Consider the following 26,951-nt stretch of genomic DNA (forward strand, 5'->3'; position numbering starts at 1 on the left):
AACATTCAAACCAACTTCAGTGTGAAAAAGTTGGTCCTCAGGTGCCTTTTAAATCTTTCTCCACTCACCTTAGTTTTGAACTCCCCGACTATAGAGAAAAACCCTTTGCTATTCACCGTATTTTTGTTTTCTTTATTCATTCATGAGGTGAGGGTGTCACTGGCTAGGCCAGCATTAATTGCCCATTTCTAATTGCCCATGAGGCAGTTAAGAGTAAACTACATTGCTGTGCATCTGGAGTCACATGTAGGCAAGGTTCCTTCCCTGAAAGGACGTTAGTGAACTCAATGGGTTTTCCCAACAATCGGCAATGGATTCATGGTCATCATTAGATTCTTTATTCCAGATACTTATTGAATTTAAATTCCAACATCTACCATGGTCGGATTCAAGCTTGTGTCCCCAGAACATTATCTGGGTCTCTGGATTAACAGTCCAGTGATAACACCACTAGGCCATCGCCTCCCCAAGTATCTATGCCTTCATGATTTTATAAACCTCTATAAGGTTACCACTCAACCTCCTATGCTCCAGTGAAGAAGTCTCAGCCTATCAAGCCCCTCCTTACAACTCAAACCCTCCAGTCCAGACAACATTCTGGTAAACCTTTTCTGAACCTTCTCCAATTTATAATATCAGGCAACAACAACTGCACACAGTAGTCTAAAAGTAGCCTCACCAACATCCACATGACATCCCAACTCCTCTCCTCAATAATCTGAATTCTTTAAAGAGGCAGCAAGCAGGATGACTAAATGGAAGCTGGGATGCCATATATTTGAATTTCCGGAAGGTGTCTGATAAAATAACACACATTTGGGTACTTGATAAGGTAAGTTCATGGTTAGAGGTTGGACATTAGCACAGATACAGGATTAGCTAATAAAAGACAATTAGGATAACGAGAACATTTTGAGGAAGGCAGCCTCCAATTAGCAGAGTGCCAGAAGGGTCACTGTTGGGGCCACAATTATTTACAATATATATTTGTCACTCACGTGGAGAAAGTGAATGCATCAAACCTTGTGAGTTACACAGAAATCAATGGAAAGGCAAATGGCAAGGGTGAAACAAAGTCTGCATAAGAATACAGACAGGTTAAGCGAGTGGGCAAAAACTTAGCAGAATATAATGTGGGAAGATGAGAGGTAATGCACTTTGGCAGGTGCAGCAACCTCATTCCCCACTTTCCATAGTAACCTTGGATATATCTGGTCCAGCCCTAGGGACTTACCTATCATGGTACTTCCCAGAATTTCCACCACATCAACTTTCTTAATATCTATTTGTTCAAGCCTATTGACCTGGTCCAGAGTGTTCTCACTGTCAACAAGGTCCATCTGTCCAGTGAATCCTGAAGCAAAAAACTCATTTAAAGCCTCTCTTACCTTTTCTGATTGCAGGCACAAGTTCCCTCCACTATCCCTGATCAGCCCTACCTTCTCTCTGATCATTCTCTTATCCCCACATGTATGTAGAATGCCTTTGGATTTTCCCTAATCCTTCCTGCCAAGGCTTTTTCATGCCCCCTCCTAGCTCTCCTCAGTCCATTTTTGAGTTCTTTCCTAGTTACCCTGTAATCCTCCAAAGCTGTGCCAGATCCTTGCTTCCTCAACCTTAAGTAAGCTCCCTTCTTCCCCTTGATGAGAAGCTTCTCTTCTCTCATCATCCAAGGCTTTTCACCTTACTATTGTCAGTGGGACAAAGTTATCCAACACTCACAACAAGTGCTCCTTAAACAGCCTCCACATTTCTGTTGTGCATTTCCCGTAGAACAATTGTTCCCAATTTATACTCCACAGCACTTGTCTAACAGCAGTATAATTTCCCCTCCCCTAATTAAATACCTTCCCATATTGTCTGTTCCTATCCCTTACTTTGGTGGCAAATTAGCAAATTGTACAGGCACAAGTTAACTGAATGAAACATCTTGAATCCCACATCTGTGTGTGTGTTTGAAATATATAAAGAAGTTTAAGTTATCAAAGCATCAGACTGAAGAAGTGAAGAAAAGAAGATCCCAGAAGCATGGGAATCTAAAAGAGCGATTGACCCATGTCGGCTTTCTACATCATCATATCTTCACAACGGATAATCAAATATTATGTTTTGTCCAATTAACGCTGTTAGTTTGCCCCCTAAGTTAGTGATTGTTCCTTATGCTAGTATGGTTATTCCCAAACAAGAGATTCTGACCTTTGGGGTTTAGCATTAAGTCCAAAAATCCACAATAATCTAATAAACCTTGAATGAGTAAATAAATAAATGCCACCGAGGTACTCAAAGGTAAAGGCATTTTCAGGGAGATTCTTTAGGACCATCTATTACCACAGCACGATACCCAATTCTGAGAAATTGGCTTCTTTCCTTGCCCTACAGCAGAATTTGCAAGTTACAAAGTTTAGCTGGTGCCACTGTGCCTCCTGTTTGTTAGCCGATTCTGGATTTGGGATAAATTGGTCCTTTTTTTTTAAACCAGCAAACTGATGGTTCAGAAGAGATTCACAAGAATGTTGCCAGGGTTGGAGGATTTGAACTACAGGGAGAGGTTGAATAGGCTGGGGCTGTTTCCCCTGGAGCTGAGGGGTGACTTTATAAAGGTTTATAAAATCATGAGGGGCATGGATAGGATAAATAGATAAAGTATTTTCCCTAGGGTGGGGGAGTCGAGAAGTAGAGGGCATAAGTTTAGGGTGAGCAGAGAAAGATATAAAAGGGACCTAAGGGGCAACTTTTTCACAGAGAGGGTAGTGAATGTATGGAATGAGGTGGCAGGGGAAGTGGTGGTGGCTGGTATAATTGCAACATTTAAAAGGCATCTCGATGGGTATATGAATAGGAAGGGTTTAGAGGGATATTGACTAAGTGCTGGCAAATGGGACTAGGTTAGATTAGGCTATCTGGTCAGTGTGGACGAGTTGGACCAAAGGGTCTGTTTCTGTGCTGTACATCTCTGACCCTGACACTGAATATAGGAGCTGAATATTTTTAAATGGAGAAAGTTGTAGAACAGAGGAATTTGGGAGTCCTTGTCCATGTGTCCACATGTCATAAAAAACTAACATCCAAGGCAGTTTGAATGCTTATCTTTATTTCTAAGGGAACAGAGCATAAAAGTAAGAAGGCTTTTCTGAAACTGTATGGTCTTATGATCTAATGCACTAGTCAGACCATGAAAACAGAAAATGCTGGAAAAACTCAGCAGGTCTGCAGCATCTGTGAAGAGAGGAAAAACAGAGTTAACAAAGTACCACTTGGCTCAAAATGTTAACTCTGCATTTCTCTGCCAAGTGGAATTGAGAATTATCAGATAAGGCTCGATGGGTTGAATTGCCTGCTTCTGCTCCAATAGGGGTGGCACGGTGGCTCAGTGGGTAGCACTGATGTCTCACAGAACTAAGGTTCCAGGTTCGATTCCAGTCTCTGGTGATTGTCAGTGTGGAGTTTGCACCTTCTCCCCGTGTCTGCGTGGGTTTCCTCCGGGTGCTTCAGTTTCCTCCCACAGTCCTTAGATGTGCAGGTCAGGTGAATTGGCCATGCTAAATTGCCCATAGCGTTAGGTTCATTAGCCAGAGGGAAATGGGTCTGGATGGGTTACTCTTCGGATGGGTTACTCTTTGTTGGGCCGAAGGGCCTGTTTCCATACTGTAGGGAATCTAATCTAATCTTATGGTCTTATCACAAGGGACCACTTTTAATAATTACTGAAAAGGGTGGAAGTAGAAAGCGCAAATTGCAAGGCGTATCCAAGTTGAAAAATATAACATAAGCGATCTTATCATTAACGGGAATAAAATTCTAAGTGAGACAAGACAGAGTATTTGAATGCTATTTGACTACCCAATCCAAATACCTACAATGAGTCATTAATTACACTTCAACTAAATGACTGCCACAGTCCACAATGCCTCCTCTGCAGAAGTGCGACAATAGCTGTCATGTGCTTAGGGATACCCAGAGGTCTCGAGAGGTGCCTAATAACTATGATTATTTTTGTTTAATTGCTCGACAGAAAATTTGAGGAGAAAGTGAGGACTGCAGATGCTGGAGATCAGAGCTGAAAATGTGTTGCTGGAAAAGTGCAGCAGGTCAGGCAGCATCCAAGGAGCAGGAGAATCGACGTTTCGGGCATGAGCCCTTCTTCAGGAATGAGGAAAGTATGTCCAGCAGGCAGAGTGGGGGTGGGGGCGGAGAGGTCAGGAAGAAGATTGCAGGTTAGGAAGGTGGTGCTGAGTCCGAGGGTTGGGACTGAGACAAGGTGGGGGGAGGGGAAATGAGGAAACTGGAGAAATCTGAGTTCATCCCTTGTGGTTGGAGGGTTCCTAGGCGGAAGATGAGGCACTCTTCCTCCAGCTGTCGTGTTGCTATGGTCTGGCGATGGAGGAGTCCAAGGACCTGCATGTCCTTGGTGGAGTGGGAGGGGGAGTTGAAGTGTTGAGCCACGGGGTGGTTGGGTTGGTTGGTCCAGGTCTCCCAGAGGTGTTCTCTGAAATGTTCCGCAAGTAGGCGGCCTGTCTCCCGAATATAAAGGAGGCCACATCAGGTGCAGCGGATGCAGTAAATGATGTGTGTGGAGGTGCAGTCTTCTTCCTGACCTCTCCGCCCCACCCCCACTCCGGCCTATCACCCTCACCTTAACCTCCTTCCACCTATCGCATTTCCAACTCCCCTCCCCCAAGTCCCTCCTCCCTACCTTTTATCTAAGCCTGCTGGACACACTTTCCTCATTCCTGAAGAAGGGCTCATGCCCGAAACGTCGATTCTCCTGCTCCTTGGATGCTGCCTGACCTGCTGCGCTTTTCCAGCAAGACATTTTCAGCGACAGAAAATTTGAGCCTTGTTCAGTGAACTTAGTTTTCTCAATGGATATGGCCTGTACAAATGACTTTTCACGCTACATTTTATTGTTATTTGCACTGTACCTGATGGTGAATAAGGCAAGCGACTCTTCTGTAGTAGTTTATGGCATGCGAGGGTCGAAATGTTATCCTCAGCCTCTCTGTTGACTCCCCTCCCAGCTCGCCGCATGGTCGGTCAATGACAAACACGCTCTGACTGCAGTCAATTTCAAACTGGTAATACGTTGGTACATCTGACGTGTTACTGATTTCGGTAGCGTAAGTCACTGTCTCGCCGAGAAACACACATCCAAAATTCAGCTTCAGGTGTGCAAGTGCCACCACTGGGCCTGGATCAAGAAAATAAGTAGTGTATATATTCCCTTAATCATTATATTTCTCTTTCTAACTTGTCTTTCCTCTCTGAAGATGCTGCAGTATCAAAATATTGTTATTTGACCAATTGCCTTTCCTTATTACCAGCTACATTTTTGCCAGAAATTCATTATTTTGTTCCTGTGAATCTATTATTGGGGTGACTGTGTACAATGTTAGCCCTAACTCTAGTTGAGTAGCACCCTCAGCTCAACAGGTGGTGAGAAAATTGTTTGTTCAACTTCAGGAACTTGAACATGTTAATTCAGGCAGACATTGCCTGATGAGGGAATGCTGCAGTGTCAGAAATGCCAACTTGGAGAAAATATATTAAATGACGGATTGATTTCTCAAGGGGACAACAAAAGATCTCAATGGGCAGCACGGTGGCTCAGCGGTCAGCACTGCTGCCTCAGTGCCAGGGACCCGGGTTCAATTCCAGCCTCAGGCGACTGTGTGGAGTTTGTACATATTCCCTGTGTCTGCGTGGGTTTCCTCTGGGTGCTCCAGATTCCTCCCACAATCCAAATTGACCATGCTAAATTGTCTATAGTGTTCAGGGATGTGTAGGTTAGGTGCATTAGTCAGGGGTAAAATGTAGAGTAGTAGGGTAGGGGAATGGGTCTGGATGGGATACTCTTCAGATGGTCGGTGTTGACTTGTTGGGCCAAAGGGCCTGTTTCCACACTGTAGGGATTCTATGATTCAATGCACTATCTCACAGAAAAGCAGGAGAGTTATTTCTTTCTTTTATTCACTTGTGCAACATTCGCGCCACTGACTGGGCCAGAATTTATTGCACATCCCTAGCTGCCATTGAGAGGATGGTGGTGAGCTGACTTCTCGAACTGCTAAGTCCACAAGTGAAGGTTGACCCACAATACCCTTAAGGTGTGAATTCCAGGATTTTGACCAGTAACACTGAAGGAATGGTGATCTATTTCCAAGTCAAGATGGTGAGTGGCTCAGAGGGAAACTTACAGATGATGGTGTTCCCATGTATCTGCTGCCCTTGTCCCTGGATGCTGAAAATTTGAAATCAAGACAGAAACTGCTGCAATTACGCAGTAGGTCTGGTAACATTTGTGCAGAGAAACAGATGAACAGAAGGTGCCCTATTTGACTCAACACATTACTTAGTTACTTACTCCATAGACGCTGCCAGGCCCATTGATTTTATTCCAGTGCCCTAAATTAATCTTCACGAACACAAAAACAGATTAATAAGGCGTTTTCATTTTGTGGGATTTTGAAAGGTAAAGTATAAATGCAAATATTTCTTTGCTTTCCTTCTTTTAGGTTTTCTCGTGCTTTATTACCAACCCTCTTCACCCAGATGTCATAATTCGAAACACCAAGAATTCTGAAATTCAGCCCAAGTGCCTATTCCTCCGGTCACCTAATGAACACTGCTGAACCAAAGCATGCAGGCACTGAGTAAGAATCAGGTTATGTTGACTGTGCTTCTCTACATAATCAAATAGCCTGAAAGTATTCACACTTCAGTTTGCCACCTAATGGCTCAGTTTAGTCTCTCAAAATTAACTTTGAGAAACCTGAAAGGGATCAGAGTTGACCATATTTCTCTGCACAGGAAGGAGGGGATTCTAAAGAACTCAGGCCTTTCTTATTAAACTAAATAAAGTTAAGAGAAGATGTGAAGCAAGGGCTGTTGATCTCAAAGAAAGCCTTACTGAGCCATCCAAAGGTCTCTAAAGCAAAACCTTGCCTCTCCCACCCAACTATTGACTCCAGCATTCTTTAATGGAGGGTTCTCAGCATGGGTTTTAGCAACATCATTATGCAGTCAATCACATTGAAGAATTTTCAGGAAATGAAAAGCACAAATAATTAAATTACTTTTCAAACATTTTACACAAAGCAAAATAAAGATTGTGACACAGATGGGTCAGAGCTGAAATAAAAAATGCAATTAATTATAAGAGATATTTAACAACATTCCATTCCCTTTCAGGGCAAGATCAATTGCTCAGCATAGTTATTGCTAAGATCGCAATTAAAACTCCAGTCAAACCTGAGTGAACAAAGCTTATTGTTATTAATATTTGAAGAGCAACATGGCAAATGAAAGTTTATTTTTCATCCTTGCAATGTGGGCATCACTTGTAAGGCCAGCATTTGTTGTCTGCCCCTGGGTAGCTTGCTGGGCCATTCAGCAGGCAGTGAAGAGTCAACCACATTAGAGAGAGTCTGGAGTCACATATGGGTCAGACCAGACAAAGGCAATAGATCTCATACTTTAACAGATATCATTGAACCAGATTTCTTTTTTAAAACAATTGACGATGGTTCCATGGTCACCATTATCATGCTTTCAATTTGAGATTTATTTATTACAAGGATTTGGATTTGAATTCTACCAGCTGCCATGATGGGATTTGAACTCAGCACTCCAATACCTGGGCTTCTAGAATACCAGATTAGAGAGGTGCTGGAAAAGCACAGCAGGTCAGGCAGTATCCGAGGAGCAGGAAAATCGATGCACTTCCAATGAGTACAAGCCCAACTTACATCGATGTTTCGGGCAAAAGCCGTTCATCAGGAATGTGGTGACAGTGTCACTAGACCATCAACTTGCCAGATCAATTGATTTCACTGATTTCTGGCTCAGGAGGGCAGAAGGATCCATGGTGCAGCTTGTGGGGGCACAATAAATAATAGGCCATTGTTTCATGAGTCTTGTGCTCAACTATGCACTAAAGCCTAAAGTTGCAGTTAAGTGTCTTTTAACACTGACAATTCTCCATCAAAAATCTGAGCCATGAGACCTTAAGACGTAGGAAAAGATAGAGACCATTTGGCTCATCATGTCTGCTCCACCATTCAATGAACTTGAACCAGAGGTGGCACTGCTGCCTCACATCGCCAGGGACCTGGGTTCAATTCCACCCTTGGGTGACTGTTTGTGTGGAGTTTGCACATTCACCTTGTGTCTGCGTGGGTTTCCTCCAGGTGCTCTGGTTTCTTGCCACAGTCCAAAGATGTGCAGGTTAGGTGGATTGGCCATGCTAAATTGCTCCACAGTGTCCAGGGATGTGGATTAGCCATGGGAAATGCAGAGTTACAGGGATAGGATAGGGTTTGGTCAGGGTGGAATGCTCTTCTGAGAGTCAGTGCAGACTCAATAGGCCAAATGGCCTGCTTCCACACTGTAGGGTTTCTATGATCTTTCATGAAATCATGGCTGCTCTGATAACCGTCAACTCCATGTTTCCATAACTACTTTAGCAAGCTCCCTAAAAGCCTTATATTTTTCAATAAGGTCTCTCATTCTTTGCACCTCCAATGAGTACAAGCCCAACTTACACAACCTCTTCTATTAAGAAAAGCCCTCCATACAACCTAGTCATCTTTGAGAGCCAATGAGGTATTCAGGAAGTTAGGGTTTTGAGATAGTAGATAGGAAAGATTCCAGGTATTAATCTTCCTGCTGCCGAGAAAATGAAGACCTGGAAACTTTAAGGTAATTAGAAATTAGAAGTGTTTTACACATTGAGTCAGTATGCATTGGAATGCATTGTATGGAAGAGTGGCAAAACTAATTTCAAAAGGGAATTGTTTATATACTGAAATGAGAAATTTGACTGGCTATGATAGAATTAGATTAGATTAGATTAGATTCGATTCCATACAGTGTGGAAACAGGCCCTTCGGCCCAACAAGTCCACACCGACCCTCCGAAGAGCAACCAACCAGAACCATTCCCCTACGTTTACCCTTGACTAATGCACCTAACACTACAGGCAATTTAGCACAGCCAATTCACCTAACCTGCACATCTTTGGACTGTGGGAGGAAACCGGTGCGCCCGGAGGAAATCCATGGGGAGAATGTGCGAACTCTACACAAACAGTTGCCTGAGGCGGGAATTGAACCTAGGTCCCTGGCGCTGTGAGGCAGCAGTGCTAACCACTGAGCCACATTGCCGCCCCACATGAAGGACTTGTATTTGCAACTCTGTTCTACAATTCAGATTACATTTTGCTCAGCAAGAGCAAAGCTCGAACAACAAATATTTGTACATTTGGAAATACATCTATGGCCTTACAAAACTCTATCTCTCCATCCTCTTACTACGCCTTCTATCCCTCTTAGCCCATAGGACATGTTTCCAACACTCCCACTCTTTGACCCACAGGTGGCATTCAACTCTTTACCCAACAGTGGCCCAAATCTAAGGAACTCCTCTCTCAGAATACACCTTTTTTTTAGCTCAGTTACCAGAATTGCTGGGTGGGCTCGCATTTATTTCTATTATATAATTTCCATCAAGATGATGATGGTGAACAATCATCAGTGCACTGGATGCTCAGTTTAAAAACTATTGTTGGAGTAGCCTTGGTGGTTGCAATATTGGTTACAATTGCATAGTGGCTATGTGGCTGGATTTGTAATCCAAGAGATTTAAATTCAACTCCTATTTTGGCAGGTGCAGAACTTAGTTAAGTAAAGGAACAACAATAAACTTTCAAAAACCAATCTAGACGATTAATGTTCTTTAAGAATAGCCATTTTGCAATAAATAATTGTTGCTGAAATAAGATACATTTTGTTGGAGCTTTTTGTCTTTTACTCATTGGAACATTTGCAAAAAATTCCATTTTTGATATTGTTTGAGAACAGTATATGGATTGGTTGACAAGTTGACTTGATTGACAGATGCATTGTCATGGAGAATGCCCCAATTAGATGATGACTGACAATTAACTGGCAAGCTCTGACTAAATTTAAACTAAGGAGGTTAATTCTGATTGGTTCAATCCTCAGGACAATGCTTTTACCCATGATCATCAGCTGCTTTGTTAGAATAAGTGCAATGAGTACATGGTTATTCTATCCACAAATAACAAGGCCTTCTATTTTAAGAGATTTAACTTCCAGTAAGTACAAGTGCACCCCACTGAGAATGACTGCCAATCTGATTGGTTGTACAATTGGTTCAAAACCACGTATTCTTGGTACACTCAGAATTATTTAACCCACGTAATCCAATTGCAGAATGAAATCTAATGTTGGAGACTGTGCTTTGCTTTTGCAAGCACAGGCTGGTTGGGAGGGTAGTCTGCCATCCTTACCTGGCCTGGCCTATATGTGGCTTCAGACCAACTGGAGTACAGGTGACATTTAATTGCTCTCTGAATCAGCCTAGCAAGATACTCAGTGGCCTCTCACCAGTTGAAGGAGGTAACTCAACACACTCTCTTGCCTTCCCAGCCAATCCAAACAGCTCAAGAATGAATTATAAAATATTCACCTTGCATCACAGATCAAGACAAACTGTCAGGGAAAGTTTACCTTTGTCACAGTTACATTGGATATCATTGGGACTTTGATAAAAGCTGTTTCAGTGTCAAGGAGGGATGCAATCTGATTGAAGAGATCCTGCCATTCCTCTTCATCTAATCCAATCAACATACATTTTAATTCCTTTCCCATCTCATGTCTGCGTTGAGGATAGCATTTCCAGCTGTCCTTCCCCTTTCACTGTGTAACAACAGTCCATTATAGGTTTGGGAGGTCACAACTTGCTCATGAACTTTGGAGATGAAAGGAAGGTTGGAGATGGGATGGTAATTTGCAAGGTCAGAGGTCAAGAGATGTTTGAGGAGGGGGCAAATGATGTCAGATTCAAAGGAGAAGGGGACAGCACCTGGGGAGAGACAGGTGAATCAATTAAAGGAGGTGGAAGGCTGGTGCAGGAGGGGAATTTGGGTAATTGAGGATCCCAAGGACAGACGTCAGATATGACAGGAGGGGAGATAGGAGAGAAACTAGAGAAAAATGCAAGATCATAGCTCAGACAGGAGAGACGCTTAAAAGGACATCTTATCAGTGATTTTGCATTGTTTTAGTTTGACTTTATAGTGTTGGAAATAATTTGTACCTTTGCACGATCCAATCGCCTTCAGCACGGATGTAGAACTATTGTTGGGCCGCATCACGTAGAAGTAATCAACACTTTGAGCACCAACAGTCTGAGGAGTGAACATAATGGGGACTTGGAACCTGCTGCTGGCTTGGACAGTGCCCTCACTGACCTCACAAACAAATTCCGACATGAGTGGTGCAGGGGGCCGATAATGCACGATTCGAAATGAACTGTTCACCTGGAAACACAGGGCAAATAAACAGCAGCTAAAAACACACTGACAAAACAGATTCAAAGTCAAATTTATAATATCTCAATGTCTCACTACTGCTAAAATAGTCACAACAATTGGATTCAATCTATCCTGGGCTAATGATATGAAGTTAAAAATCACACAACAACAGGTTATACTCCAACAGGTTTATTTGGAAGCACTAGCTTTCAGAGTGCTGCGCCTTCATCAGGTAGCTATGGGGCAGGATCATAAGACACAGAATTTATATCAAAAGATCATAGTGTCACGCAACTGACACAATATATCTGTATTGAACAAACCGGGATTACTATTAAATCTTTCATCTTTTAGAATGGGTTTCAGTTCATTAATAAGTAAATCCCAGGACTTCTTTTAAGTCACATTCTCAAGATAACTTAAGGTTTTATAAAACAAAAGCTAATAGCCGAGTTCGGTAACCATGAGGATGGCCTCAAGTGCGACCTTGGGTTCATGTCACACTACGGGTGACCCTACTACATGATACACTCTCACACTCACAAGCTCACACGCGTGTATACACACACACACACACACACACACACACACACACACACACGCACACGAGTTTATGGGGCGAAGTTGCATTTGCAAAATTATATTTGCAGATATATTCTATTTTGCTCAAAAAGCACACAATCTGGAGGTAGTCAATCCATGTGACATTTTATAAATCCCACTTTGGAAATAGAACCAGTCTGACTCAATGTTGGGATACAGACAGCCACTAACCTCACACCTTTAATGCACTGTCATGGTTTATCACCATTTTGTTATAAACCTTAAGTTATCTTGAGAATGTAACTTAAAACTATTAATGAACTGAAACATGCAACCTATTTTGTAAATGACATTTGTTTTGTTTGTTGTCTGTATAGGGTCTTTTGTATGTGACAGTCAGAAATGACTGCCAGACTACTCAGACCCCTTGGCACCATGGTAGCCCACAAACCCACCAACACACTGAAACAGCAGCTAATGAACTTGAAAGATCCTATACAGACAACAAGCAAAACTAATGCCATTTACAAAATACCTTGCAAAAACTGTAACAAACACTACATTGGACATACAGGCAGAAAACTAGTCACTAGGATACATGAACATCAACTAGCCACAAAAAGACAAAACCCATTATCATTAATGTCCTTACATACAAATGAGGACAGACATCACTTCGACTGGGACAACACATCCATTCCAGGATAAGTCAAATAGAGACACACACGAGAATTCCTAGAAGCATGGAATTCCAACCAGAATCCTATCAACAAATACATTGACTTGGACCCCATTAACCACCCTGAGAAAAAGAACAAGAAATGACATCACCTCAGGAAATGACACCGCCAACCCAAGGAAATCTAAATTCATAAAAGAAAGTGAGTCACTAACATCAATGCTTCACCAGAGGCTCACAGACGATGTTATCTAGTATGGTGACGAAACATCTGAAATCAAACCTTCCAGTTCAGCAAGCAAACTTACACCCAGAACTGTAATCTTTTGCTATAAATTCTCTGTCTTATGTCCTGCTTCACAGTTACCTGATGAAGAAGCAGCACTCTGAAAGCTAGTGCTTCCAAATAAACCTGTTGGACTATAACCTGGTGTTGTGAGATTTTTAACTTTATCTACCCCAGTCCAACACCGGCTATTCCACATAATTAAATGAAAACATCCCTCCAGTAGCTAGCTTTCAGAATCCTGTGTCAATTCATTGAGCAGGTCCTGGCTTGTGAGTTACAATGCTTGAAATAATGCTCTAAATAAGTTGGTCATTTCACTCAGAGTCATGGAAGCAGGACTTATGGATGTAACTAGAACTAAGAGACACAAATAGAGGGCAGTGACTAGTAAATCTAATGTAAAATTCAGGAGAAAATTCTTCATCCAGAGAGTGGTTATATTATGGAACTAATCACCAATAAGAGTAATTCAGATGAATGCTATAAAGATACAATTAGGAGGAAGAACAACAAGTACATCAGGCAAAAAGCAATAGAAGGAATGTGGTTGGGATGAGGTCTCAGAAAGTTGGAGATGACTAGAGTGTAAATAGCTGACACAGGCCAAAAATCCTTTTCTGTACTTGAAAATGGATATGATTTCTGTGTAAAATTATTCAAACCCCCAGGCTTGCTTCACCCTACAATATTATGGCTGATCAGGGCCTCAAATTCATTCAGTTTATTTTCTGCCTCATCCCTTGACGCTCTTACCCAAAATAAAACTTTTTCTCCACCTTAAAAGATCCAAACCACCCACACCTGCTTCCCCTGCATTCTTGGAGAGACTGATTTCTGACAGTGCTTCCTGGTTTTGTGTCTGAATGGTCTAGCTTTAATGCCAGTATTGTGTCCCCTCGTTTTGGATAATGGAAACAATTTCTCCATGTCTACTCCTTTAAACCCTGAATAGTTCACTGGGGAATTAATGTGCAATTAGGTGTACTCTAAAAGCCTCTAGGAGAAGTGAGGACTGCAGATGCTGGAGATCCGAGCTGAAAATGTGTTGCTGGAAAGGCACAGCAGGTCAGGCAGCATCCAAGGAGCAGGAGAATCGACGTTTTGGGCTCATGCCTGACCTGCTGCGCCTTTCGTACTCTAAAAGCCACCAACTAATGGCAAGGACGTAGTGGAATGAATCTACAGAGAAATTACAGAGATATTTCGACAATATCAAGTGGTATTCCCAAATGAACTGAAGAAACAACAATATATTTCAAAGTCAGGATAGTGAGCAGCTTGGAGGTGAACTTGCAAGTGGTGGTGTTCCCTCGTATCTACTGACCTTGTCCTTTTAGATGGCAGTGATTGTGGCTTTGGAAGGTGCTATCTAAAGAGTCTTGGGGAATTTCTACAATGCATCTGGTAGATAGCACACATTGCTGCGACTAAGCGCCAGTGATGGAGGGAGGGAATGTTTGAGGATGTAGTGCTAAACAAGCATGGTGTTCTATTCTAGATTTTGTCAAACGTCTGGAGTGTTTTTGGAGCTACACTCATCCAGGCAAGTGGGGAGTATTCCATCACACTCCTGATTCGTGCCAATGAAGTAGTTTTAAAGTCAGCCAAATTTGCACAACATAAGCTGACAAGCAGAAATGCAGGAGTGCTCTTATGCTCTTTACCCACAGCCTGAAAATGATTCCTTAAGATTATCTGTTTTAGTGAGGTTGATTGAGAAATAAATATTGTTCTGGACACCCAAGAATGTAAGAGAGATCTTAATTCACCACTTCAGCTGTTTGACAGAGCCTCCGATAATGCAGCACCTACACTTTATTGCACCCTGCCAGCAATTAACAAGACAACTCACACTCGACAGTAAATCAATCTGTATAACTTCTTTCAGTGAAAGATCATAGCAGGATTTCAATTTTTACAGCAAATTACATAGAATTAATAAAATGCAAGTATATCATTAACAATGTAGGTTACTTCACTTTTGTAGTAAATTTGTTGCTCTTGCAATAAGGAATCTCATAGAGATTAAACAGAATTTCAAATACGGTTTTGCATAAGGTTGCAGTGACACAAATGTGCCAGTCAGTGGCACTCTTGACTGCTGAGAGCCATTGTTCATGCTCAACATTGATGCTGGGATAACAGTCAACTCCTAACCAAATGACTTAAGGTGGGGGGAGGGGAGGGGGGGGGGGGGGGAGAGGAGGTGGGGATAGGACACAAGGATGGGGTGCAAAAGCAAAGGACATGCGGACTGGAATGGAGACTAGGAGAGTTGACCATTTGGATTTAAAGGCACCTCACCACTGCTTATTTGCTTCTGTTCCTGATTCAGAGTCAGAGGGCTGTAGATTTGTACTGCCACACAGCATAGGGATAATCATCGCACAGAGTAACCCTCCTTTAATTGAGGGGGAGAACAGTGTTCAAAGTTTATGCTGACAGGATTAGGTGAAGAGGGAATAACAGGACATGCATATGTTGGCTAAATGCCAAGGTAGACGTTTTGAGCAGAGTTTCCCATCTCTGAACTGTAAATTGTATGCAACTCTATAAGTTCAGGCAACAGTAAGCCACTTTCTAGTGTTGAAGTATTTAAAAAGAGATGCCCTTATTTATAATCTTACTAACAAAATGTTACATCTAACCTGGAACAGCTTGTGTTTGGTAAAAGAACAATGACTACAGATGCTGGAAACCAGAGTCTAGATTAGAGTGGTGCTGGAAAAGCACAGCAGGTCTGGCAGCATCCGAGGAGCAGGAAAATTGATGATTCGGGCAAAAGCCCTTCATCAGGAATAGAGGCAGGGAGCCTGCAGGGTGGAGAGATAAATGAGAGGGGCGCGGGGAGTGGAGAGAAAGTAGCATAGAGTACAATAGGTGAATGGGGATGGGGATGGAGGTGATAGGTCAGAGAGGAGGGTGGGGGAAGGTAGCAAAAAGTACAATGGGTGAATGGGGGTGGGGATGAGGTGATAGGTCAGAGAGGAGGTTGGAGTGGATAGATGGAAAGGAAGATAGGCAGGTATGACAGGTCATGAGAGCAGTGCTGAGCTGGAAGGTTGGAGCTGGGGTGAGGTGGGGGGAGGGGAAATGAGGAAACTGGTGAAGTCCACATTGATGCCCTGGGGTTGAAGTGTTCCGAGCTTGTGTTTGTGTTGAGGGAGCTCACCGCAATGTGCTTTACAGGATGTTGTACTGTAATGGAAGCTTTGCTCTATCTACATGTCAGCATGAAAATAGGGACAGTACTACAAAAGGACAAACATTTTGGAACGTTCCAAAGTTGCTTCATTAAATATAAATCTTTCCTATTTTATCTCATTCATGCTGTATCTGATCCTTGGTGGGACAGTATACAGGCAGCTCGACTCAGCATCTAACCCAGTGCCTGCTTGGCCTGATGATGCGAACTATCACACAGAAAAGAAAGCCATTCAGCTCATCGAGCTTGTGCTGACTGGGGTCTTTGAAAGAGCTATTCATTTGATCTCACCCTCCTGCATCCTCCCCACATCCCTGAAGATGATTTGTCAAATGTTCATTCAATCCTCTTTAGATAGTTACCACCTAATCTGTTTCCGTTGCCCTTTCAGGAATTGTATTTGCCAAATAGTTCACTGCATAAAAATCTTTGCACCTGTACTTTAACTTGGTGTATTTGATCAGACAGCAGCAAGAAAGAGTAATACATCGTATCGAGAACATGCTGCATTTGGTTTTGAATGGAAGAGATTGGAATTGGATGCACATTGTACGAAAGCATTCTCCAGCACTGGCATCCATTCCCTGCACTGGCAAAGCAACTACCATCTAATTAAGATGTCTCTTGCACGTCTCCAACTTTTTCACACCACCAACAGATGAGCCTTCAACACGTAGACCCTAAGCTCTCCATTCTTCTCAGGCTGTCTACACAAGACAGCCCTTCAAACAAAGAACTTTGCCCATCTGTCCCGAATCTTTGTGACTAGTTCTGTTTGATCATGCTTCGTGAACCATTCTGGGACATTTTACTACACTACGCTGCAACTCAACCAAGAGTGGCTAAACAGCAAAGTTGGAGTGGAGGTATTCATTTGGCCACCTTCGGAATATTGTGTTCAATTCTGGTCTCCCACCTATAGGAAGGATGTTATGAAACTTGAAAGGGTTCAGAAAAGGTTTACAAGGATGTTGCCAGGGTTGGAGGGTTTGAGCTACAGGAAGAGGCTGAACAGGCTGGGGCTATTTTCCCTGGAGCACTGGAGGCTGAGGGGTGACCTAATCGAGGTTTATAAAATCATGAGAGACATGGATAGGGTAAATAGACAAGGTCTTTTCCCCAGGGTAGCAGAGCCCAAAACTAGACAGCGTAGGTTTAAGGTGAGAGGAGAAAGATTTGAAAGGGACCTAAGTAGCAACTTTTTCACATGGAGGGCACTGCATGTATGGAATGAGCTGTTAGAGGTGGTGGTGGAGACTGGTACAGTCACAACATTTAAAAGGCATAGTTTCTGTCTTGATCTAACACCAACTTGAGACCTGAAAGAAATTAAAAACAATAGTGTGCCCCCCCACTCAACCCCCTTGAAATGTTTTGATTATGAAATTTTTCACCCGCGTTGAGGAACATATGGCTGATCTGTGTGAAGTAGTAAGGACCCATTGAAAAACAATGACATTTCCTACCCCAAACCCTTTTGAAATGTTTTAAGTATTAAATAGCCTTAGATTAAAGGGAATATCCTTTAGAACAGAGATAAGAAGAAAGTTCTTTAACCAGAGAATAGTGAATCTGTGAAATTCATCGCTACAGAAGGAGGCCAGGTCATTGAGTATACTTAAAACAGAGATAGATAAGTTCTTGATTGCCAATGACATCAAAAGTTACAGAGAGAAAGTGGGAAAATGATGTTGAAAAACCTATCACCCATAATTGAACGTCAGAGCAGACTCTATGACCTAATTGCTGCTCCTATGTCTTATGATCATTTAAAGTTCTTCATCTGTCCAGTTAGTCCAGTGTACTGGTTATACTCCACTGAGCAAGCAATACAAACTGGATTTCCTCCCACCATCGAAGATGTACAGGTTAATGGGACTGGCCACGTTGAATTGCCCATAGTGTCCAGGGTTATGCAGGCTAGGTTGATTAGCCATGGGTTACAGGGATAGAATAGGGAGGTGGGATGGTCTTCGGAGAGTTGGTATGACCTTGTTGGGCTGAATCACCTGTTTCTACACTGTAGGGATTCTATTAAAGAAAGCATCTGGATGGGTATATGAATAGGAAGGGTTTGGAGGGTTGCGGGCCAAATGGTGGCAAATGGGACAAGATTAATTTAGGATATCTGTTTGACATGGATACCTTGGACCAAAAGGTCTGCTTCCGTGCTGTACATTACTATGATTCTATGACTAAAATCTTGCCAGCCAACTTTTTGTCAAATCTCTTTCCAGAAAAGCCTACCACAGAGAAGTTATGAATCTCCAAATATTTCATAACTGTGCTGCCAACAGCAACGTGTCCAAAGTTTAAGATGCTCTGTGTATCCTCCCGTGAGGATGTCTGTGACTGTTCATTTAGTGCGCTCACCAGGAGATGAGGGTACTTGGCTGTGGAGCAAAATGACATGATTAGAACACAAAACTTTTCTCCCCCAAACAGAAAGAGGAGAAACTCAGCAGGTCTGGCAGCTGTGGAGAGTAAAACAGAGTTAAAGTTTCAAGTAAGATCTTCTTCAGAAATCTGCTTTAACAAAGATATTAGCAACTATTTAAGAAGGCTCTTGCACATCTCCAGCTTCCATCACTCAACCATCAAGCCTTCGACTACATAGGCTGTAACTCTCCACAGGTGCTGTCAGATCTGCTGAGCATCTCGAACACTTACCTGTTTTTATATGAGATCCCCAACATCCAAAGTATTTTGGTCAAATTTGAGAGGTGTGCATCATCAGTGTCTACATCTGATTAAGGGTGATATCACCCTGAAAGAAACACTGCACAAACTTGCAAAGGTTAGAGGCAGTCCAGAAGAGTGGATGGATTTTAGGAACCAGCAAGGAATGAATAAAGAATAGGAAAAACTAAAGATAGTTTGCAATTATATAAACCAAATAACAGTGTCAACAAGTATTTAAATAGGAAAAGAGTGGCTAAAGGTAGTGTTGACCCTCCAGAGAATAAGTCTGGGGAATTGATAGTAGAAAAGGGAAATGGTGGTGTATTGGTAAAGGTATTTTATAATTTTCTCACTGTAGGAAACTTAGAAAAATTGCCAAAGATATTGAAAAATTAAGAGCTGAAAAGGTGCTGCAGAGTGATTGGCCCAAGAATTGGTGGCCTGCATTATAGGGTTTTAAAAGAACTGGCTGCAGTGATAGTAGATGCATTGACTACAATCTTCCAAAATCCCTTTGAAAGTAGACAGATCCCAATGGATTGGAAAGTAGCTAATGAAGCAAGTTCATCAATAAAGGAGGAAGACAGGAAGCTGAAAATGGTTGGCCCAACATTTATAATTATCAAATTGCTTGAATCTATTATTAAGGAAGTGATAAAAGGATACTTATTAACTCCCAGTGGGTTCAGGCAGATAAAACATTTTTTTTGTCTCTATTGTCTTTTTTAAAAAAAAAACTAATTTGTTAGAATTAGAATTCTTTCAGGAAGTAACAAGCAAAGTGGATAAAGAGGAAACCTGAGGTTACTACACAAGGAATTACATAGTGTGAAGGATTACATCCCATCCACCAGCACGCATGGCAGCATTGCATATGATCTAAAAGATCACTGCAGCAGCTCAGCAAGGCTCCTTCATCAGCAATTTCCAAATCCACAACCTCTAACACTAGAAGAATGAGGTCAACACAAGGGAATGGCACCATCTACAAATGCTCCCGCTCACGTACAATCTGGGCTTGAAACGTGATCGCAGTTCCTTCAGTGTAACTGGGTCAACATGCTGGAACTCCCCTCTTGATAGCAATGCTGTGTCTGCACCAGATGCACTGCAGTTATTCAAAAAGGTGGCTTATCACCACCTTCTCAAAGGAAATTGGTGATGGGTAACAAATAATGTCTTTGTAAGCAATGTTCACGTCCTTCGAATGAATTAGAAAGAAATAGGCATTGTTGTTGTGAAAGACTTGATATAAATGCAACTCCTTTGCTTTTCTTTCTTTATTACAGAGTTGGAACACTGATAGAATTAATTCTCACCTATTGCTTCCAGCTTTAAGTATTTCTTACTTTCATCATCTCCGAACTTGCAGATAGCAATCACATCAAATATGTTCGGGATCTCTGGTCGGAATTGAACCTTAACCTTGTAGTTATCCCACGGTGGCAGCATGCCATCAGATGGCACGATAAAGAAAGGACTGGGCACTTCAAAATGGAAGCTTGTGGGAAGCGGACTGTAGGGACAATTAACAATGATAGCATTAACAGAAACAACAGCTACCCGTATCTCTACATCATGCTTTTAAACCCAGTAATTTGGTCAGAGTGCTTATCAAATAAAACTTGACACGTGAAGTGATAATATGCAAGAGACCTAAAACTTGGTCAAAAGTCATAGATTTTAAGTACTATATTAATTTAAAGAGCATTTTAGGAACAGAATTCCAAAGCTGGGCTTGTGGACAGATGAAAATACGACCAGAAAAGGTATAAGAAGAGTAAGTCAGGAATTCAGAAGTGCAGAAGCACACAGTTCTCGGTGGATTCCTCACCATCTGGAGGACATTAGAGAGAGAATAAGGGGAGGCAAGGCCATGAAGGGGTTTGAGCACAAAGGTGAGAATCTTGACATTGAAGAACATAATCACTCTATGTGGTGTGTTTCATTTCGGATTACCATTTGTCAATTCATTTGAAATGAATCACCTTTACACTGACCAAGCATTAGAGGAAAACATTTCAAAGTGACAACATGTGACATTTCGGGGTCACTCTGACCATGGAGTCCACACTGACCCTCTAAACATCGTGAGCTGCTTAGATGCCTCTTCTTGTGGTTCATGCCAGAATCTGCTTAGTGTCTAGTTTAGAAGATATTGACCTCTTCCGTACTTTGGCTAAACACTCATCTACTGACTAACTTCTCCTTCCACAGCTTTATTATTCTATAGCCTTATTGAAACAGAAAATATTGCAGAAACTCAGCAGGTCTGGCAGCATCTGTGGAGTGAGAAAAGCAGCGTTAACATTTTGAGCTTGACATGACTCCTCTTCGGAAAGGCCCCTCTGCCTTTCTCTGTACTATTAACAATATCTAGTATGGGCTGCCGCCAATTACTGTAGTTGATTTTCTGACTACAAGTTCTGTCTTCTTCCACCTTTCCTCACTTTAATGTTTCACAATTTCAATAATGTCTGTCACTTTGAGATTCAGACTCTCACTCATTCACTCCTCTGATTACACTCAGCTCTGCCTCCTTATCTACTTAATTGAATTACTTTCAGCAGAATCAAGTCACTTCAGGACCACAAATTATCTGATAATGTATCATTTACTAGCCCAATTTCTCGTCTGTTGTGAACTGGATCCTCTTTCAGATTACTACATTCTCAGTGTTCTTCTAATCAGCAGCAAATCTGGAATAAATCAGTCGGTACATTCCTATATCTCTTGGTACATTTATCGAATTTGGTGTTTGTCAAAATTCTTTGATTTATTATTGTCATACGTACCTTGGTTCAGTGAAAAGTTTTGATTTATGTGCAGTACATACCATACAAAATGTATCAATAATTTTCAAATATGTGGCTTTAACCTCACAAGTCTCTACGGTAACCTGGATGTAATCCACAAAATCAACCACTGCGTCCAAGTGTACTGAACTGCTCACAGTTTGGCTTCACTATTATGAAGACCCAATGCGATGTGAAATCGAATGAATTTCCTGGACCACTTTAGTCAGCCTTCATTGAACCTTGTGACTTAGTCAAAACATGCCAGTGGAGATAGATATTTTCCTATCACCACCTTTTCTTATCACTGCCACTATATTGTTGAACTAGGGTTGTTTCAATAATTTTTGAAGACTGGTGCCTGAAAAAGATTAACTTTGTTGGAACATATTTATTTTAACCTTTAAACTAGTTTCTCTCTGTGCTTACTCTCAAAATCTCCCAAGACATGAGTGTATGCCACTTTCTCCATAGACATCACTGTTAATTCTTGATAGGACTTAGTCTCTCATACTCCAAAATTCAACAGGGACACTAGGATAAGGTGACACATCCTTAATGTTTGAGCCAGGGAATTCAGGAGGAAATTTTGGAAACACGTTTTTAAGTACAGGGTGGTAGAAGTCTCTCCCCCCAAAAAATCTGCATTTATCATTTCAAATGTGAGATTGGTGTTTTTCTTTACTAAGAGTCTAGATTAGAGTGGTGCTGGAAAAGCACAGCAGGTCAGGCAGCATCCGAGGGGCAGGAAAATCAACGTTTCGAGCAAAGGGCCTTCCTCAGGACTCAGTCCTGACCTGCTGTGCTTTTCCAGCACCACTCTAATCTAGACTCTGATCTCCAGCATCTGCAGTTCTCACTTTCGCCTAGTTTTTTTTTAAACCAAGACAAGCAAATAAATAAAATTAGATCCAAAGCAAGGGGATGGGTTTAAGACCTACTTTCATACTTCCACCACATTTCAACAATCATGGGATAAGGCTATGGGAGCCAGGCCATGAACTTTCATGGAAAGGTGGAACAGAGATTCTCTTGCTCATATGGTCTTCCAGCCTTACCTATTGTTACGCAAGTAAAATGCGACCTCTGAACTTTCGTAGACTGCACATGGTGGTATGCACAGCCACTCGGGAATCTCCAGATCATGGAAGGGCAGAGAAGCACGCAGCTGAATAGGAAATGACCCAGCTTTTGTCTCAAACACAATGCGATCCTCATAGTTTTTCTGCAAGGAGACAAAAAAAATCACGGACAAAGTATCTCATTAAAGGAGGGGAGGCATATATATGATTTTATCTTCATCCTAATTCAATAGCATAATGGTTACGTTACTGGGATTTAGAGGCATGAGGTCAAACTTTAACACAGCAGCTGAGGAATTCAAATGTAGTTAATGACACAAATATAGAAAAAAAAGGTAAGCACAGAGAGAAACTAGTTTAAAGGTTAAAATAAATATGTTCCAACAAAGTTAGTGTTTTTCAGGCACCAGTCTTCAAAAATTATCGAAACAGCCCTAGTTCAACAATATAGTGGCAGTGATGAGAAAAGGTGGTGATAGGAAAATATCTATCTCCACTGGCGTGTTTTGAGTAAGTCACAAGGTTCAATGATATTTTCCAAGTTGGGCAAACCCAAGACATCTTTAAAAGTCACCCAGTTCTGAGACTCATACCTACTTGCATACTTCAAGCACATTTTGGGATAAGGCTGAGAGCGCCAGGCTGTGGACAATACTTCGGTTGTTACTGGCTCCATTGTGTGTTTGGTATTACAAACCCCCCCTTGATGGAGTTTTCTATAAGTAGATGTATGTTATTACATCTATGTCAAGAGTTACAAGTATGGAGGTCCTAGCTCCAATACAGCACTAAAAGAGAACAGTATCTGGAATTGTGTAACAGAGATACAGGTCTTACAGTCTCAGTAGGTTCCATGTTTTGAGCTATATTGGTTAATTTTGACAACTGAGCTCAAAAATACCATAATAGACTTTCAAAAGGAAATTTTGGTAGGAGGTTATGTTCTCAGTTTGCCAATTTTACACTGTTTTTAAAAAATTTTGATGAGGGGTGATATCGCTGTTAATTGTTTATAATGCTTGTTTGTATTTATAATAGTCACTTCAGAGGATTAATGCTTTTCCAATGGATCCAACGTTTATTTTAGTATAACATGTTTTTGAATAGAACAAGACGAATTATTATTAGACTATTGAAAGTCTCAGTCTTCCCACTGGTGTTATATGGCATCTGATGTTTGCTCGTGGTGGATTTTAAGTGAGTGACAATAGAGCACTAATCAGAAGTATGGAGGGATCATGGGTACTTTAAGGGGTTATAGATAAGACAAGGGGGAATGTGGAGAGACTGAGGAGCAGCTTTCCCTCTAACTTTCTTTCCAGCTGCTCAAGCCTCTGAGGCTCACGCACAACATCAACATTCAGAACCAAAGCTCAATGCCATGATTGATTGTGCATAACCTTGGAGTGGCTGGACAGATGCAGCATAGAAGGACAGCTTCTCCAGTGTGAGGGCTTGATATCCATCAGTAATATTCATCACCGTCCCTGTAAATGAAAGCATGGCTTCTATCCTGATGGCCTTATCATCCATCTGCTTTTGTGGCTATTTTGGGCCAACCTCCTTTTGGTTTGGCCTGATTCCATCCGACCCAACCTCCATGGAACATAAATATGCTGCTGGGGGTGGGGGTGGGGGAGGTTGCTCCTTCATGGGGAAGTTTTACAGGATAAGGAACTTTCCCAACTTGCACTTCACGACAAAAACCCAGTCCATAATCTTATTATCAGTAGCCATGAAACAAACATTAAACTGACAGAAAACTCTAACCAGTTGTTAATGTCCTTTAGGGAAGGTAATCTACCATCCTTACCTGATCTAGCCTACATGCATGAATCCATACTAACAGCAATGTGGTTGACTCTTAACTATCCACTGAAATGGCCAAGCAAGACCCTCTATTTTATTTATAACAGCATGAATAACTAAAACACAAACATGACGTCTATATGAAGGGACTTGACAGGGTAAATGCTTAATGGATATTTCCCCTTGTGAGAAAGATCAAACTAAGGAACACGGACTAAAAATAAGATTAAAATTAAGTCCAATTTAAGATAAGATTAAAAGAATCTTTCTCTCAGAGGATCATGAGTTCTTGGAACTATCTTCCCCAGAGAGCAAAGAGGAGTCACTGGGCAGAGAGAAGATAGATTCTTGACTAATAGATCAAAGAGGATGCAGGAAGGATCAGCTGAGATGACAACCATACTAACTACAGTCTTAATAGATGACAAAGAAATCTCAAGGGGCTAAAGGAAGGAGCACCTGTGGTGTAGTGGCAATGTCTCTACCTCTGGTCGAGGAGGCCCAGGTCCATATCCCACCTGTTTCAGAAGTGTATAATAACATCTCTGAACAGAATGATTAAAAATAAATCATGTGTTTAAGGAATGAAAAGCATCTATTCCACTAATTATCCCGCAGAAATTATACCGAAATCTAATCTGGTCACTGTACATTCTATTTTCTCATTTCAATCTAAACCCCTCCACTCCAAACTAAATCAGGATGCAAATTTTAACTTGATTCTTTTTGCCTCTACGATGATCCTCCATCCTCCTAATACAAACATGACATATACAACCACTTGTAGAATAGATAAGGGAGAACCAGCAGGTGTAGGGTTTTCAGATTTACAGAAAAATTTTGATAAAGTCTCACATAAGACTAAAGTATGTGGGAGTTTGGGGTAATGTATTGGCATAGATTGATAATTGGTTAGCGGACAGAAAACAGACAGGAGGAATAAATAGGTGATTTTTCAGAGAGGAAGGTGGGGTTTCAGAGAGATCACAGCTGTAAGTTTGCTGATGACACCAAACCAGGAGGAATTGAGAGTGGTGTTGTGGAAACAAAGATGCTTCAAAGCAATTTAGACACACTGAGTGAGTGGGCATATGCATAGCAAATGCAGTACAATGCACAGTATTACTTAAATAGCTACAAATTGGGAAATATTGATGCATCAAGAGTGACCTTGTACATAAGCCACTTAAAGCAGGAAGCAGGTGCATGAAGCAGTTAGGAAAACAAATGGCATGTTCACTTTCACAGCAAAAGAATCTCAGTGTAGGAACAAGGTGTCTTGATGCATCTGTACAGGGCCTTGGAGAAGCCACACCCATAACATTACTGCAGTTTTGGTCTCCTTCACAATGAGAACTGGTGAAAATATGTTATATAATCAAACTTTAGATATGAAATAATGCAAACCAATACAATACTGTTTGATTCCTTTACCTGCTCAAGAGCACAAAAAGTGACTGGCAGAGAGTAAGAGGTCCCTGCACCCAAGACCACTGACTGTGGGAACAGTGTGGTGAAGAATTCAGTATTTGGAGATCTGCAACAGAAAACAGATTTATAAATAACAATAACATTGCATTATTCTAATAATGCTTAGCTTACTAAAATCTACAACTGCAATACAATATTTGACACCAAGCCACTTAAAAACACATTGGGTTTTAAGGGGATTTCTAATGGAGGTGGACAATAAAAGGTAATGCAGGTAGGTATAGGAAGTAAATTAGTAGTAAATTCCTAATGAAGGGCTTATGCCCAAAGTATTGATTCTCCTGCTCCTCGGATGCTGCTTGACTTGCTGTGCTTTTCCAGCGCCACACACTTTGAGTCTGACCTCCAGCATCTGCAGTCCTCACTTCCTCCATGGAAAGTAAATGACTGAGAATCTGGACAGCCGAACGTATGGTCACACTGATACAGTCAGGAAACTTGGAATTTTAATTAACCAGAATCGGAGGGATGGAGAGATCATTTGGAGTTTTAGGATTGGTGAAGGTAGGCGGGAGAAAACAGAATGGAGGGATTCAAACATAGGCAGACTTATTTTGAAAAGTTTTAAAAGGAAGCTGGCATCTAAATAAAGCATTGAAGGGATTATTTTTAAACATGTGGAGCACCATCCTGTCGGAAGGATGTCAAGGTCCTAGAGAGGATGTGTTGGGATTGGAAAAATGGTGCTAACCATGAGGGAGGTCTGTGACCTAAATAGAAGAATTTAGGATTTATCCTCCATTTAATAGTGAAGGTCAAGTGGAGATTTAATAGAATTATTCAGAATCATGAAGAGTAAATAGGAGCAACTATTTCCGATGGCAACAGGGTCAGTAACCAGAATACATCGATTTAAAGTAACTGACAAAAGAACCAAAGGAGATAAGAATTTAATTTTTAAGCAATGCTATCAGAAACAAATGAGTTATGATTTAATAATATATTTTGTGATAAAATAACCTAATCTGCTTTTAACAAGACAGCTGATGTGCAGTTCATGACAATATTGTTCGGAATAACCAATGCACAGTCCTTGTGGAG

The 26,951-nt window shown here is 41.5% G+C and overlaps 1 protein-coding gene across 1 annotated transcript in view; it reads right to left on the bottom strand.

Annotated features, from left to right (window-relative positions):
* cfap65 (cilia and flagella associated protein 65) overlaps positions 1-26,951 on the bottom strand; it is a 171,051-nt gene that overhangs the window by 110,328 nt on the left and 33,772 nt on the right. The window contains exons 4-9 of the mRNA XM_072579951.1: positions 25,854-25,956; positions 22,587-22,753; positions 20,053-20,249; positions 18,299-18,444; positions 11,119-11,341; positions 4,923-5,188 (exon numbers count right to left, since the gene is read on the bottom strand). Coding sequence (XP_072436052.1) covers positions 4,923-5,188; positions 11,119-11,341; positions 18,299-18,444; positions 20,053-20,249; positions 22,587-22,753; positions 25,854-25,956 — 1,102 coding nt within the window. The remainder of the gene's footprint in view (positions 1-4,922; positions 5,189-11,118; positions 11,342-18,298; positions 18,445-20,052; positions 20,250-22,586; positions 22,754-25,853; positions 25,957-26,951) is intronic.

The sequence above is a fragment of the Chiloscyllium punctatum genome, chromosome 10, assembly GCF_047496795.1.
Source record: "Chiloscyllium punctatum isolate Juve2018m chromosome 10, sChiPun1.3, whole genome shotgun sequence".
In the NCBI taxonomy this organism is placed as follows: domain Eukaryota; kingdom Metazoa; phylum Chordata; class Chondrichthyes; order Orectolobiformes; family Hemiscylliidae; genus Chiloscyllium; species Chiloscyllium punctatum.